The sequence below is a fragment of the Elephas maximus genome, chromosome 19 (assembly GCF_024166365.1).
Source record: "Elephas maximus indicus isolate mEleMax1 chromosome 19, mEleMax1 primary haplotype, whole genome shotgun sequence".
In the NCBI taxonomy this organism is placed as follows: domain Eukaryota; kingdom Metazoa; phylum Chordata; class Mammalia; order Proboscidea; family Elephantidae; genus Elephas; species Elephas maximus.
In genome coordinates, this window is record NC_064837.1 from 48,294,923 (window position 1) to 48,311,822 (window position 16,900).

At 40.9% G+C, this 16,900-nt stretch overlaps 1 protein-coding gene across 1 annotated transcript; it reads left to right on the forward strand.

The window, feature by feature from the left end:
- Positions 1–130: 130 nt before the first annotated feature.
- On the forward strand, positions 131–16,395 carry LOC126063175 (keratin-associated protein 4-3-like). The gene is made up of 5 exons (XM_049861360.1): positions 131–551; positions 714–845; positions 6,741–6,871; positions 15,808–16,101; positions 16,168–16,395. Exons 1-5 carry the CDS (start codon positions 199–201, stop codon positions 16,281–16,283), a joined length of 1,026 nt encoding a protein of 341 aa, XP_049717317.1. The 5' UTR covers positions 131–198; the 3' UTR covers positions 16,284–16,395.
- The last annotated feature ends 505 nt before the right edge of the window (positions 16,396–16,900 follow it).

Consider the following 16,900-nt stretch of genomic DNA (forward strand, 5'->3'; position numbering starts at 1 on the left):
CTAATTTTCAGAAGCTTCAAAACTCTTAGAGAACAACTTCCTCCTTGAGCCATTTCCACAGGGGCTATGGAAAGGAAAAGTTTTACTCATTGGTCCCTGCTTTGGGGGTCCAGTGTATAAAAGCCCCAGAGCAGGAGGAGTTCTCAGAATCTGGGACACTCACCTCTGAACAGAAGACCACCCTCCACACCTGACACCATGACCCACTCCTGCTGCTCCCCTTGTTGCCAGCCCAGCTGCTGCACAACCACCTGCTCCCAGCCCACCTGCTACACAACCACCTACTGCCAGCCCACCTGCTCTGGGTCCTGCTGCTACCAGCCTTGCTGCCGCCCAACTTGTCAAACCACCTGCTGTACCACCAGCTGCCAACCAGTTTGTCAGACCAGCTGCTGCCGTCCTTCCTGTTGCAGCACACCCTGCTGCCAGCCCGCCTGCTCTGTGTCCAGCTGCGCTGGCCAAACCAGCTGTGGGTCCAGCTGCTGCCAGCCTTGCTGCCGCCCTAGTTGCTGTTCCACACCCTGCTGCCAGCCAGCTTGCTCTGGCCCCGTGTACTGTCGGAGAACCTGCTACCGCCCGACGTGTGTCCGCCTGACTAGTGGCCTACCCCAGAGCTTTGGATCCAGCTGCTGCCAGCCCTGCTATCAACCAACTTGCTGCCGCCCAACCAGCTGGGTGTCCAGCTGCTGCCAGCCCTGCCCCCGCCCAACCAGCTGCGCGTCCAGCTGCTGCCAGCCCTGCCCCCGCCCAACCTGCTGCGTGTCCAGCTGCTGCCAGCCCTGCCCCCGCCCAACCTGCTGCGTGTCCAGCTGCTGCCAGCCCTGCCCCCGCCCAACCTGCTGCGTGTCCAGCTGCTGCCAGCCCTGCCCCCGCCCAACCTGCTGCGTGTCCAGCTGCTGCCAGCCCTGACCCCGCCCAACCTGCTGCGTGTCCAGCTGCTGCCAGCCTTGCTGCTGCTAGTCAACTCACCAAAGAACCACCATCGGCACAGACCAAACTTCTGTCAACTGACTGGCCATTCCTGGGACAAATCCACTTCCTCGGCTTTGCTGACGTCCAGCATGTAACTAAAATTTGTGTTACTCATTAGCTTATTTAAAACCTTGTGAATCAGCCTGATGGAGTACAGGCTGCTTCACCCTAATTCTCTCCTTCCTGATGTCTTGTGGATCATGTCCTAACTTAGTATCTTCACCTTCCTCCTTTAAGTAACTTAGGTTTCATAGGTCTCTGTGACTGAGCAGTAATCTTCATAACCATGTTCTATTTCTCAGTGATCTCAAGATTCATGTGTCCTGCTTTATTCTTGTACTTCCTTTTTGTACTTTCTCCCATATGCAGGGAGTCTTACCTATAGTCTCTTAATAAACTTTGCACTATTATTCATCCCATGTTGAGTTTTTGTTTGGTTGTACGTCATTCCTGATATAGAAATTTATATGCATATTGCATGCTGTATGCATTTTCCATTCTGAGCCTCACAACAGCCCCCCCCATGAATTACTATCTTCATTCTTCAGACCAGAAAATAACTTGTATAATGTCACATAGATAACTATGAACAGACTCAGCTCTGAGACTAGGTTTTCTACTCCTGATCAAGGATACTTCTGTTCACATCTCAAGACAAGTAGAAATGACACTGGAGTCTTGGCACTAGCAAGATGTGTACCTGAGCTTCATCTTAGCAATAGAAATACTAATCCCTTGTAAATGCAGGTCATGTTTCTGTTTGCAGAGTCCTTCCCTCCCCGGTTTTGTACGCCTCAGTGAGCAGGAGCTACGTGGTAGAGCAGCAGGGTGCCGCATTTAGGAACTCTTGTGAATGCAGGGCAGACTTTCCTTGTCTCAGGCTCTGTCCAGCCACTGATGTAATTCATGTGAATAACATGTTTTTAAGCTTCGATTGTGTCCTGTTGAGAGAGGGTCGTCTAAAGGGACTTGTTTCCTGATATCATGCAAATCAAATTCTTGCATGGCCTTCAGTATGTGAGTAGATAAACTGTTGCACATCCATACCAAACCAAACCTACTGCTGTTGAGACGATTTCGACTCACAGCAGCCGCATAGGGCAGAGTAGAACTGTCCTATAATGTTTCCAAGTCTATAAATCTTTGCAGAAGCAGACTGCCACATCTTTCTCCTGTGTACATCCATACAATGGAATATTATTCAGTGATTTAAAAGAAATGAGCAAGCAAGCCATGAAAAGACATGAAGGAACCTCAAATCCATATTGCTAAGTGAAAGAAGCCGATCTGAAAAAACTACATACTGTATGCTTACAGCTATACGACATTACAGAAAAGGAAAAATTAGAGAGGCAGTAAAAAGATCAGTCATGCCAGGAGTCTAGAGGGGAGGAGAGTAAGGATGAATAGGTGGAACACAGGGCATTTTAAAAGAGTAGTAAAACTATTCTGCAGACATTGTAAAGGCAAACACATGACATGATTCTGTCAAAACTGTACAACACAAAGAATGAACACTAATGTGTGCTATGGACTTTAGTTAGTAATAATGTATCAACATTATTAGTTCATCAATTTTAATAAATGTGCCACACTAATGCAAGGAGTTAAAAATAGGAGGAACTGTGTGCTGGGTGGGAGGAGGGAATATATGAGAACTCTCTCTGCTTTCTATATAATTTGTCTGTGACCCGAAGACGGCTCTAATAAAAGTGGAATTAAGGGGAAAAATCAAAAAATACTAATATGAAATAGATGAAACTATCATTATTTGTAGATGCCATAACTGTGCATGCAAAAATTTCAAAATAATCTATTGATAAACTACTAGAAATACTAAGGAAGTTTGGATATACATCAATACATGAAAATGAATTATTTTTCTATAGGACAGAAACACAAAAATTGAATTTTTAAGATGATAGCATCTATAATAGCACAAAAATAGGGATAAATCTAATGAAAGATGGCACTCTACAGAAAACAGCATAATACATTTTGACCAAGCAATTCTACTCCTAGGTATAGACGTATCAGAAATGCTTATACTGTACGTACTTACCAAGAGACCTGTACAAAAATGTTCATAGAAGCACAATTTTTAATAATCCCAAAATGCAAACAACCCCCATGTCTATCAAAAGTGGAATGAACAACTAAATTATATCATATGAACGAGTAGAATATTACACAGCAACAAAAAAGAAATGAGCTACAGATACTGTATGGATGAATCTCACAATCGTAACGTAGGAAGAAAGAAGTCAGTTCTGTATTATTTCATTTCTATGAGGTTCAAAAATGCCTAAAATTATCCTGTAGGGTTACACATCAACAGAGTGATTACCTACCTTTGGGAATGACTGAGGAGGTATAATTTAAGGGGTATGAGGTTAAGTACCCTCAAGCTGGTAAGAGTAACGTGGGTGTGTTCACTTGGTGATAATCCATCAAATTGGAAATTAATAACTAGCATACTTTTTGAATGAGTGATGTGCCTCAAAAAATGTTTTTAAAATGTTAGGACTCAAAGATATCTCAGATATCATTTTATCTAACCTGAATCCTTCATTTAAAAAAAAAAAAAAACTTGTACATTCAAAACTCTGAAACATTGCTGAAGGAAATTAAAGAAGATCTAAATAAATGGGTGCTCTTGGGTTGGATAACTTAATATCTTTAAGATGTCAGTACTACCCAAAGCAATCTATAGATTCGATGCAATTCCCATCAAAATTCTAACAGCCTTCTTTCCACAAGTGGGAAAGCTAAACTTCAAATTTATGTGAGTCCACAAGGGGCCCTAAATAGCAAAAGGAATATTGAAAAAGAAGAACAAAGTCTAAGTACTCATGCTTTCCAAACATATTAGTAAGCTACAGTTATCAAAACAGTCTGTTACTGGCAGAATTATAGACAAACAAAGTAATGGAACAGAATTGAGAGTCCAGAAATAAACCCATATATCTATGCTCAACTGAGTATCCACAAGGGTGCTAAGTCCATTCAATGGAGAAAGAATACTCTTTTTAATAAATGGTGCTGGGATAACTAGACTTCCATATATGGAAGAAAGAAACTGTACCCATACTTCATACTATATATGAAAACTCAGTATCAATCAAGAACCTAAATATAAGAACTAAAACTATAAAATTCTTAGAAGAAAACATACAGGTATTGTTTCAATATCTATTTTTTGAAAATAAATTCTTAGATATGACACCAAAAACGTGAAGAACTAAAGACAAAATAGATAAATTGGACTTCATCAAAATTTAAAACTTTTGTGCATCAAAGGACTTTATCAACAAAGTGTAGAGTCAACCTATAGATTGGGAGAAATTTGGGGGGAAACATACATCTGAAAAGGGTTTAATATCCCGAATACATAAAGAAAGCCTACAACCAACAAAAAATAGACCAAAAAACCAATTAAAAAATGGGCAAAGGACTTAAATACGCATTTCACACAAAAAGATACACAAATGGCCAATAAGAGCATAAAAACATGCTCAACATCATTAGTCATTAAAAACAAAACAAACCTGTTGCTGTCATTAAAAAAACAAACAAAAAACTCGATTCTGACTCGTAGCAACCCTATAGGACAGGGTGAACTACCCCATAGGATTTCCAAGGGGCGCCTGATGTATTCATACTGCCGACCTTTTCTTTGGCAGCTGTAGCTCTTAACTACTACGCCACCAGGGTTTCTTTCCTGTCGTTAACCAAACCCACCAAACCCACTGCTGTTGAGTCAATTCCAATTCATAGTGACCCTGTAGGACAGAGTAGAACTGCCGCATAGAGCTTCCAAGGAGCGTCTGGCAGATTTGAACTGCTGACCTCTAGGTTGGCAGCCATACCACTTAACCACTATGCCTCCAGGGTAGCTATCATCATTAAAAAAAAAGGGAGATGTAAATCAAAACCATGATGAGATACCACCTCACCCCTGTTAGGATGACTATGATTAGAAACAAAACAAAAGCAGAAAGCAAGAGGTGTTGACGTGGATATGGAGAAATTGGATCCTTCAGCCATTGCCTCTGGAATTGTAAAATGATACAGCCAGTTGTGGAAAACAGTTTGCCAGCTCCTCAAAGAGTTACAGGTAGAATTACTATCCATATGAACAAGCAATTCCGCTTCTACATATATACCTGAAACAATTGAAAGCAAGAATGAAAATAGATACTTGTACACCAATGTTCACTGCAGTATTATTCATAATAGCCAAACAGGGGAAGCAACCTAAATGCTCATCAATAGATAAATGGATACACAAAATGTGGTATGCACATACAATGAAATATTACTCAACCATAAAAAGAACTGAAGACCTGATACATGCTACAGCATGGATGAAACTTGTAAACTTTATGCTGAGTAAAATATGTCAGTCGAAAAAGGACAAATATTGTATGATCTCACTTTTATGAAATATCGAGAATTGGCAAATGTATACACACCAAAGTTTATTAGTAGTTACCAGGGGTTGGGAAAGAGGGAGCAGGGGAAAGCCATTGTCAGGAGGGCACTGAATTACCGATAAGAGTGATGGAAAAATTTGCAAACAGAGAGGTGTGATGTTTGCACAACGTGATGAATACAATTAATGTTACTGAACTGTGAATGTAAAAGATGTTGAAATGGCAAATGTTTTGTTATATATATTTTTACCACAATAAAAAGAATGTGCAGGTTAGAGTGTCTCACCTCAAGTCACTGTGTCTACTAGTAAACAGTGTCAGGACTAGAGTCACCAACTTGTCCCAGTTTGCCAAGTACTCTCCAAATAAAGACACTGAAAGTCCCACATCATGGGAACTCCTCAGCCCTGGGAAAGCCAGGATACCTGGTCACCCAAGTTGTAAAGTAATGGATGCTGCCTGAGTCCCCAGCGCACTGCTTCCGTTTCTAACCACCTGTTTTCCTTCCTCTTTGCCATATGGAAGGGATGGTGCCAAACATCCTCTACACCAGTATCTTTGATAGAACTGGGATACCCAGGTACAGCAGTGGCCACAGATACCTATTTCTTGTAGCCTTGATATCAGGCTTTCCTGGTGAACAGGCTTGGGCCCAGCAGGCTTTCAATTTATGACTCCATGAATCGGCATCAGCTGAGAGGAACACCGTTCTGACCCTCCATGGCAGCTGGAACTATCATGTGACCAGACGATGATTGGAGCAGGAAGGATGCTGATGATGTGACTGCCTCCCTTTTATCTGAAAAAAAGTTTCTATGAATAATTCTCAATTAAGAAACATTAAGCATCTATTTTCAAAAGATGCAAAACCCTTAAAGAACAACTTCCTCCTTGACAATTCCTCCAATGATGATAGAAAACAACATGAGCAATAACAAGGAAAAGTCCTGGTTATTGGCTCAAACTTTGGCAGTCCAGTGTATAAAAGCCCCAGAGCAGAAGGAGTTCTCAGAACCTGGGACACTCACCTCTGAACAGAGGCCCACCCTCCACACCTGACACCATGACCCACTCCTGCTGCTCCCCTTGTTGCCAGCCCAGCTGCTGCACAACCACCTGCTCCCAGCCCACCTGCTACACAACCACCTGTTGCCAGCCCACCTGCTCTGGGTCCTGCTGCTACCAGCCTTGCTGCCGCCCAACTTGTCAAACCACCTGCTGTACCACCAGCTGCCAACCAGTTTGTCAGGCCAGCTGCTGCCGTCCTTCCTGTTGCAGCACACCCTGCTGCCAGCCCACCTGCTCTGTGTCCAGCTGCGCTGGCCAAACCAGCTGTGGGTCCAGCTGCTGCCAGCCTTGCTGCCGCCCTAGTTGCTGCTCCACACCCTGCTGCCAGCCAGCTTGCTCTGGCCCCGTGTACTGTCGGAGAACCTGCTACCGCCCAACATGTGTCTGCCTGACTAGTGGCCTACCCCAGAGCTTTGGATCCAGCTGCTGCCAACCTTCCTGCTGCTGATCCACTCACCACAGAATCATCCATCATGGACCAACCTTCTCACAACCAACCTGCCAGTTCCCCAGTTACTGCCGCAAGCTTGATCACCAGGCATCACTGGCACTTGCCATGATATAACCATCTTTATATTACTCCTCATCTTGATTAAAATCTTTGTGGGTGGTCTTGGTAGGGTGCAATTGACTTCACTCTCATTTTCTTCAACTTCATCCGTGTTGATCTCTTTGACAGCTGCAGGCCTTTCTTGGGTGTCCCTCACCTACAGTCATTGCTCAGTCTTGAACGAGTGACCATCACTCTTTGCCGTATAGTAACTTCAGTAATAATCCTTATCGTGTTTACTATTTCTGCATACTCATGCTTTTTCTAATATGCTCATTCTTCCAGTGTATTACTTCCTCATTTTCATGGCTACTTTGCATTGTCTTCCCAGCTCCAGGCAAATGTCTCCAATTCCTTCCTAATAAAGTCTTTGCTGTCTCCCAGCCTATGTTGTGATTTTGCTGTTTGTACAACACTTACCTTCTGAGGCCTTACATTCACATTTTATTTCATAAATATTACCTTGAGTCTGACAATTACCCCTAAGCTGGCAGAACCAAAATCATCATCTCCATCCTACAGATGAATAAAGTGTCCCAAAGAAAACAGTGATCGGAACACTGGGAAGATAGGTGCTTTCGATTGTCTCTCTAGCAGTAAAAACAGACCTTCCAAATGCAGATTATTTTCCTGTTTACACGTGCATTCTCCAATCTATTTCCAAAACCTCGGTGAGCACTTGCACATTAAGGCCAGCAGGCTGTTTTAAAAGCCATCCAGTATATTTGCAGATCGTTGTTTTTCTGGTTCTGTGCTAAGACATTTAACTGGGAGCTCATCTACAGAATTCTTTGTTCTACCATGTCATGCAAATGGCATTCTGGAATGTCTGTTTCGTCTGACCATGTACAGTGTGGAAAATAAAAAAGGGATCAAGTAACATGCTATAAAACACACCCTCAGGACATATTTCATGCACTCTCAAACTTTGAGGCAGTTTATTCTCCTGACAAGAACATTATTAAGGAGATTGAGTATGGACACAGCCCTAGGAACTGAGCTTATCTGGCCACTCCGTGGAATTTTTACCTTGGAGCCATCCACAATCTCTAAACACAGCATCTTGCATTTTATAGGGATTTTCAAGGACTGGATGTGATAACAAACAACTTGGCAGTTTATAAAGATGTCTCCCGTCCCCAAGGTTCTTTGAGTTCCCTAAACATCCTCTGTCCTGTCCCATCATTATTTGTTTGATTGATCACTAATGTATTACCATTTTTTTTTAAAGGTCATTAGCATTCAAATACAGAAAGGATTTACATGCCTACTGCCTGAACTGAAACATACACACTGCCATGATCATTGGCATTCTCAGACGTGGAAAAGTGATCTTCGCCCTTTCTCTCCAAGCAGTTTAAAAACAAACAAACAAACACTTCATGGCTTTTTTCTTAACTTTCCTCAATAATAAATAATAAATGTTTTCTCAATGTATTCTCCACTCTTGTGTCTCACTTTTCTCTTTCTTATGTTCACTTTAGTATGTTTTCTTAGCTACAAGGAGTCCTCCCTCTTTATTTCCTAATATAATATTTACCACTTTGCATCATTTCCACATTTTGCTTTTGTTTCTGCATCATTTCCTTTAGAAGACCTCACATTCCTACTGCATTTCACGTCTGTTGTTCCTTCCTGTCCTCACAAAAGCCTCACAAATGGTCAGAACCAAGAGTATCTTTCGAAACCAAAAAAAACCAAAACCACTGCTGTTAAGTCAATTCCAACTCGTAGCAACCCTTTAGGACGGAGTAGAACTGCCCCATAGAGTTTCCAAGGAGCACCTGGTAGATTTGAACTGCCAACCTCTTGGGTAGCAGCTGTAGCTCTTAACCACTACACCACCAGGGTTTCCAAGAGTATCTTTAGCAATCAATAAATGAGAAAAGTGACTTGCTTAATGTCTGTGTACAAGCTGAGAAATGAGAGGAACAAGAATATGAGCAGAAACTGCGCATCACCAGAATCTATGATAGATATGAGGGCAATATGACGGAAACTTTGTGCCAAAATTTCTTTAAAATTACATAAAATTGAGAATTTTAGAGAAAAAAAATCAAAGCTGACATGAGAAATAGAAAATCTGAAGAGTTTTGTATTTACTCAAGAAATTGAACCAACAATTATAAACGCTAAACCCCTTCCTGCAACACACATACACACCCTGAGACAACAAATGGCTTCCACCAGTGTATTTTGCTGAATATCAAATAGTAAGGAAGAAATAATAAAATCTTAAATTCTTGTAGGTATGATTAAAAAGATATAATGTACAAATCATTTTATAAGTCCAGTATAAATTTGATACCCAAACATAACACAGTGATGTCAAGAAAGAAAAGCTACAGGTAAACACATTCATGCAAACCACAGAGATGCAAAATTTCTAAACAAAATATTAACAAAAAGAATTTTCTGATACATACAAAGATTAATACAGCATTTATTCCAGCAATGCAAGGTAGATTTAACATGCAAAAATTACTCAATGTAGTTCACCACCTTAACAAAATAAAATAAAAAATTCCCATCATTATCTTAATAGATACAGAAAGAGCATTTTATACCTTTTAATACAACTTACATGATTTTTTAAAATGTTATAAAACTATAAAACATAAACCAACTATACCTACTGTAATGTACTGAACTGTGCCCTCCCCAAAATTTGTGTCAGTTTGGCTACGCCATGATTCCCAATATTGTTTGATTGTCCACCGTTTTGTCATCTGATGTGATTTTCCTATGCATTGTAAATCTTGCCTATATGATGTTAATGAGGTGGGATTAGAGGCAGTTATGTTAATGAGGCAGGATTCAATCTAGAAGATTAGGTTGTGTCTTAAATCAATCTCTTTTGAGATGTAAAAGGAAGAAGCCAGCAGAGACAGGGGGACCTCATAACACCAAGAAAGAAGAGCCAGGACAATAGTGTGTCCTTTGGATCCAGGGTCTCTGCACTGAGAAGCTCCTCGACCGGGGAAGATTGATGACAAGGACCTTCCCCTAGAGCCAACAGAGGGAGAAGTCCTTCCCTGGAGCTAGCATCATAAATTTGGACTTCTACCTTCCTAAACTGTGAGAGAATAAATTTTCTCTTTGTTAAAATAATCCACTTGTGGTATTTCTATTATAATAAAAAAAAAAAGCAGGACTAAATAACTAAGATACCTAACCAACATCTCTAGGACACTCCATCCAACAGCAGCAGCACAATACACATTTTTCTCAAGCACACATAAACAATTCTCCTGGGCACACCATTTACTAAGCCATAACACAAGCCTCTATAAATTTAAAAGGATTCAACTCATACAAAGTACATTCTCCAACCACAAAGAAATTAAATTGGAAATCAACAATAGAAGGAAATTTGGGATATTCAAGAATATATGGAAATTAAAGATCATACGTGTACTTATAAATAACCAATGAGTCACAGAAGAAACCATAAGGGGAACTAGAAAATACATTGATATTTCAGATAAGTAACCTAACTGTCCATCTTAAGAAACCTAAAAAGAAGAGCTAACTAAACCCAAAACAAGCAGAAGAAAGAAAATAACAAATATTAAACTGGAAATAAATGAGAGACTAGTAAATAGGGGAAAATCAAAGAAAACAAATGTTGATTCTTCTAAAATGTAAACAAAATACCCAATTCAAGCTAACGTAACCTAGAAAAAAAGAGAGAAGACTCAAATTATTAAAATCAGGAATGAATGAGGGGCATTGCTACTGACCTTACAGAAATGAAAAAGATTAGAAGGAAAAACATGTGAACAATTGTATCCCACAAGTTAGAAACGTTCGCACTGCTGGTGGAAATACAAAATGGCATAGCCACTTTGGCAAACAGTTTGGCAGTTCCTCTAAACTTAAACGTAGAGTTACCCTGTGACTTCATAGGTGTCTACCCAAGAGAAATACACCTATGCTCACACAAAAACTTGTACAGGAATGTTCATATCAGCACTATTCAAAAATACTAAAAAGTGGAAATAACACAAATGTGCATGGAATGACGAACAGATAAACATAGTTTGATATATCTGTACAAAACCCAGAAAGTCAACCCCACTTCTGTTGAGTGGATTGCAACTCATAGTGACCGTACAGGACATAGCAGAACTGCCTCATAGGGTTCCCAAGGCTGTAAATCATTTTTTTTTAAATATTTTATTGTGTTTTTGGTGAAAGTTTACACAAGAAATTATTGATCTTACTTAACAATTTCCGCACATATTATTGAATGACATTTATTACATTCTTTACAATATATCAGCAATCTCATTATTTCCAATTTGGTTGTTCTGTTTCCATTAATCTAGCTTCCCTGTAGCCCCTAACCTTCTCATCTTTGGTCTAAGGTAAATGCTAACCATTTGGCTTCATCTACATGATTATTTTGAGGAAGATAGTACTTATGGGTAATATTTTTTATTTTATGGGCCAATCTGTCATTTGGCTGGAAGGTGACCCCTGGGAGTGGTTTGAGTTCCAAGTTTAAAGAGTATTTCAGGGCAATAGTCTCGGAGCTCATCTAGTCTCTACCAGTGCAGTAAATCTGGCCATTTTTTAGGAATCTGAGTTTTATTCTACATTTTTCTCCCATTGTATCCAGGACCATCTATTAGGTCCTGATCGGAATGGTCAGTAGTGGTAGCCGAGTACCATCTAGTTCTTCTGGTCTCCAAACAGGTGATGTCGTTGTTCATGTAGACTATTGATTTTGTAGACTAGTTTCTTATTTGAGTCTTTGGTTTCCTTCTTTCTCTTTACCTCTGAATGAGTAGAGACCAACAGTTGTATCTCAGATGTCCACTAGTGAGCTTTTAAAACCCCGGACGCTACACACCAAAGTAGGATGCACAACACTGTCTTTATGGACTATATTATGCCAGTTGATCAAGTTCCCCCATGAGACTGTGGTCCCAAGCCCTCAAACCCAGTAGACCAATCCAGTGAGAGATTTGCTTGTGTCTAGGAAGTATCCATAGCTGTGCCAAGTATCCTTATGGAAGAAGAATGCACTACTTTCTCCCATGGAGCAGCTGGTAAGTTCAAACCAATGACCTTCTGGTTAGCAGGTGAGGGCTTATTCAGTCATAAAAAGGAGTGAAGTACGATGTCGGTAACTCCCAAAAACATTAATTACGTTAAATGAAAGAAGCTAAACACAAAAGGCCACATGTTGTATGATTCCATTTCTATGAATTGTCCAGAATAGGCAAATCTATAGAGACAAAAAGCAGATTAGTGGTTGCCACAACGTGCGACGAGGAGGACTAGGAAGTGATTACTAACGGGTACAAAGTTTCTCTGTTGGGGTCATGAAAATATTCTGTAATTATATAGTGGTCATGGTTGCCCAACCTTGTGAATATAATAAAAACCACTAAATTGTACACTTTCAAAAGACGAATTTTATGGTATGTGAATTAAATCTCATTAAAATATTTTTAAACAGAAAGTATTATATGAAAGGAAAGTTTCCCTTTGAGATCAGGAGAAAACAAAGCTCCTTGTTATAACCGCTTCTATTCAACATAGTTTTGGAGGCTGCATGCAGTGCAGTAAGGCAAGAAGAATAACTGATAACGGGATTAATAGTGAAATAATACAAGGCTCAAAATTCACAGATCACATTACTGTGTACATAGAAACCCCCAATCTATGGATAAATTATTAGAATTGATAAGGGTGTTTCAGCAAGGTTTCTAGATATTACAGAGCCAATATACAAAAACTTTATTGTTATTTATATGACAGAAAACAACAGGTGTAAACATTAAATGAAAACGATTCCATTTATAATATGATAAACATTACTTAGCTAAGGATAAATGTAATGAAAGCTGTGCAAAAACTGCACAGGAAACTACAAGACATTATTCCAGGAAGCAAAAAAAATTAAATAAAGTTATATTAAATTAATGAATTGGAAGATCCAATATTGGAAAAATGCCAATTCTCCCCAAAATGATACATAAATACAACATAATTACAGTAAAAAAAGCAAGCAGTTTTTGAGGGTATGTGGGGCAGGGGGAATGCAGAGAGTGGGATTTACAAGCCAATCCTAAAATTTAGAGAAGAATGAAGCTCTACCCATACCTCATACCATGTATGAAAATTAACTCAAAATGCATCAAGAACCTAAATATACAACTAAGATGCATCAGTTGGTCTCAACCCACCTGGATCAAAGGAGAATGAAGAACACCAAGGTCACACGATAACTAAGAGCCCAAGAGACAGAAAGGGCCACATGAACCAGAGACCTACATCATCCTGAGACCAGAAGAACTAGTTGGTGCTCGGCCACAATCGATGAGTGCCCTGACAGGGAGCACAACAGAGAACCCCTGAGGGAGCAGGAGATCAGTGGGATGCAGACCCCAAATTCTCATAAAAAGACCAGACTTAATGGTCTGACTGAGACTAGAGGAATCCTGGCTGTCATGGTCCCCAAACCTTCTGTTGGCACAGGATGGGAACCATCCCCGAAGACAACTCATCAGACATGAAAGGGACTGGACAGTGGGTGAGAGAGAGATGCTGATGAAGAGTGAGCTAATTATATCAGATGGACACTTGAGACTGTGTTGGCATCTCCTGTCTGGAGCGGGGATGGGAGGATAGAGAGAGTTGGAAGCTGGCAAAATTGTCACGAAAGGAGAGACTGGAAGGGCTGACTCATTAGGGGGAGAGCAAGTGGGAGTACGGAGTAAGGTGTATATAAACTTATATGTGACAGTCTGACTGGATTTGTAAACGTTCACTTGAAGCTCAATAAAAGTTAATAAAAAAAAAAAAAAGAACCTAAATATAAGAACTAAAACCATAAAATTCTTAAAAGAAAACATAGGGGTATTCCTTTGTTATCTAGTTTATGATAATAAAATCTTAGTTAGATATGACACCAAAAGCATGAACAACTAAAGACGAAATAGATAAATCGGACTTCAATACAATCTAAAATTTTTGTGCATGAAAGGACTTTAACGACAAAGTGTAGAGACAACCTATAGATTGGGAGAAATTTGGGGGGAACCATATATCTGAAAAGGGTTTAATAGCCAGAATACATGAAGAACTCCTACAATTTAACAACAAAAGACAAACAATCCAATTAAAAAATGGGCAAAGGACTTAAATAGACATTTCCCCAAAGAAGACATACCTATGACCAACAAGCACATGAAAAATGCTCAAGGTCATTAGTCATAAAAACCAAACCAAACCCATTGCTGTCATTAAAAAATAATAATAATAAAACCATAATGAGATACCACTTCACCCCTACTAGGATGACTATGATTTTTAAAAAAAGAAAGAAAGCAACAGGTGATGAGGGTGTGGAGAAATTGGATCCCTCGCTCATTGCTGGTGGGATTGTAAAATGATCCAGCCACTGTGGAAAACAGTTTGGCAGCTCCACAAAAACTTAAACATAGAATTACCATATCAACAAGCAATTCCACTTCTAGATATATACCTGACACAATTGAAAGCAGGAATGAAAATAGACACTGGTACACCGATGTTCACTGAAGTATTATTCACAGTAGCCAAAGAGTGGTAGTAACCTAAATGCCCATCAATAGATAAATAGATACACAAAATGAACATTCCTCAATCATAAAAAGAACTGAAGGCCTGATACATGCTACAACATGAGTGACCCTCAAAAACTTTATGCTGAGTAAAATATGTCAGTCACAACTGCGCAAATATTGTATGATCTCACTTTTATGAAATATCGAGAGATGGCAAATGTATAGACACCAAAGTTTATTAGTAGTTACCAGGGGCAAGAAGAAGGCAGCAAGGGAAAGTCATTGTCTGGAGGGCACTGAGTTTCCGATAAGAGTGATGGAAAAATTAGGAGACTGAGAGTGGTGATGGTTCTACAGCATGATGAATGTGATTAATGTCACTGAATTGTGCACGTAAAAGATGTTGAAATGGCAAACGTGTACTTTTACCACAATAAAAAGAATGTGCAGGTTAGAGTGTCTCACCTCAAGTCACTGTGTCTACTACTAAACAGTGTCAGGACTAGAGTCACCAGCTTGTCCCAGTTTGCCAAGTACTCTCCAAATAAAGACACTGAAAGTCCCACATCATGGGAACTCCTCAGCCCTGGGAAAGCCAGGATACCTGGTCACCCAAGTTGTAAAGTAATGGATGCTGCCTGAGTCCCCAGCGCACTGCTTCCGTTTCTAACCACCTGTTTTCCTTCCTCTTTGCCATATGGAAGGGATGGTGCCAAACATCCTCTACACCAGTATCTTTGATAGAACTGGGATACCCAGGTACAGCAGTGGCCACAGATACCTATTTCTTGTAGCCTTGATATCAGGCTTTCCTGGTGAACAGGCTTGGGCCCAGCAGGCTTTCAATTTATGACTCCATGAATCGGCATCAGCTGAGAGGAACACCGTTCTGACCCTCCATGGCAGCTGGAACTATCATGTGACCAGACGATGATTGGAGCAGGAAGGATGCTGATGATGTGACTGCCTCCCTTTTATCTGAAAAAAAGTTTCTATGAATAATTCTCAATTAAGAAACATTAAGCATCTATTTTCAAAAGATGCAAAACCCTTAAAGAACAACTTCCTCCTTGACAATTCCTCCAATGATGATAGAAAACAACATGAGCAATAACAAGGAAAAGTCCTGGTTATTGGCTCAAACTTTGGCAGTCCAGTGTATAAAAGCCCCAGAGCAGAAGGAGTTCTCAGAACCTGGGACACTCACCTCTGAACAGAGGCCCACCCTCCACACCTGACACCATGACCCACTCCTGCTGCTCCCCTTGTTGCCAGCCCAGCTGCTGCACAACCACCTGCTCCCAGCCCACCTGCTACACAACCACCTGTTGCCAGCCCACCTGCTCTGGGTCCTGCTGCTACCAGCCTTGCTGCCGCCCAACTTGTCAAACCACCTGCTGTACCACCAGCTGCCAACCAGTTTGTCAGGCCAGCTGCTGCCGTCCTTCCTGTTGCAGCACACCCTGCTGCCAGCCCACCTGCTCTGTGTCCAGCTGCGCTGGCCAAACCAGCTGTGGGTCCAGCTGCTGCCAGCCTTGCTGCCGCCCTAGTTGCTGCTCCACACCCTGCTGCCAGCCAGCTTGCTCTGGCCCCGTGTACTGTCGGAGAACCTGCTACCGCCCAACATGTGTCTGCCTGACTAGTGGCCTACCCCAGAGCTTTGGATCCAGCTGCTGCCAACCTTCCTGCTGCTGATCCACTCACCACAGAATCATCCATCATGGACCAACCTTCTCACAACCAACCTGCCAGTTCCCCAGTTACTGCCGCAAGCTTGATCACCAGGCATCACTGGCACTTGCCATGATATAACCATCTTTATATTACTCCTCATCTTGATTAAAATCTTTGTGGGTGGTCTTGGTAGGGTGCAATTGACTTCACTCTCATTTTCTTCAACTTCATCCGTGTTGATCTCTTTGACAGCTGCAGGCCTTTCTTGGGTGTCCCTCACCTACAGTCATTGCTCAGTCTTGAACGAGTGACCATCACTCTTTGCCGTATAGTAACTTCAGTAATAATCCTTATCGTGTTTACTATTTCTGCATACTCATGCTTTTTCTAATATGCTCATTCTTCCAGTGTATTACTTCCTCATTTTCATGGCTACTTTGCATTGTCTTCCCAGCTCCAGGCAAATGTCTCCAATTCCTTCCTAATAAAGTCTTTGCTGTCTCCCAGCCTATGTTGTGATTTTGCTGTTTGTACAACACTTACCTTCTGAGGCCTTACATTCACATTTTATTTCATAAATATTACCTTGAGTCTGACAATTACCCCTAAGCTGGCAGAACCAAAATCATCATCTCCAT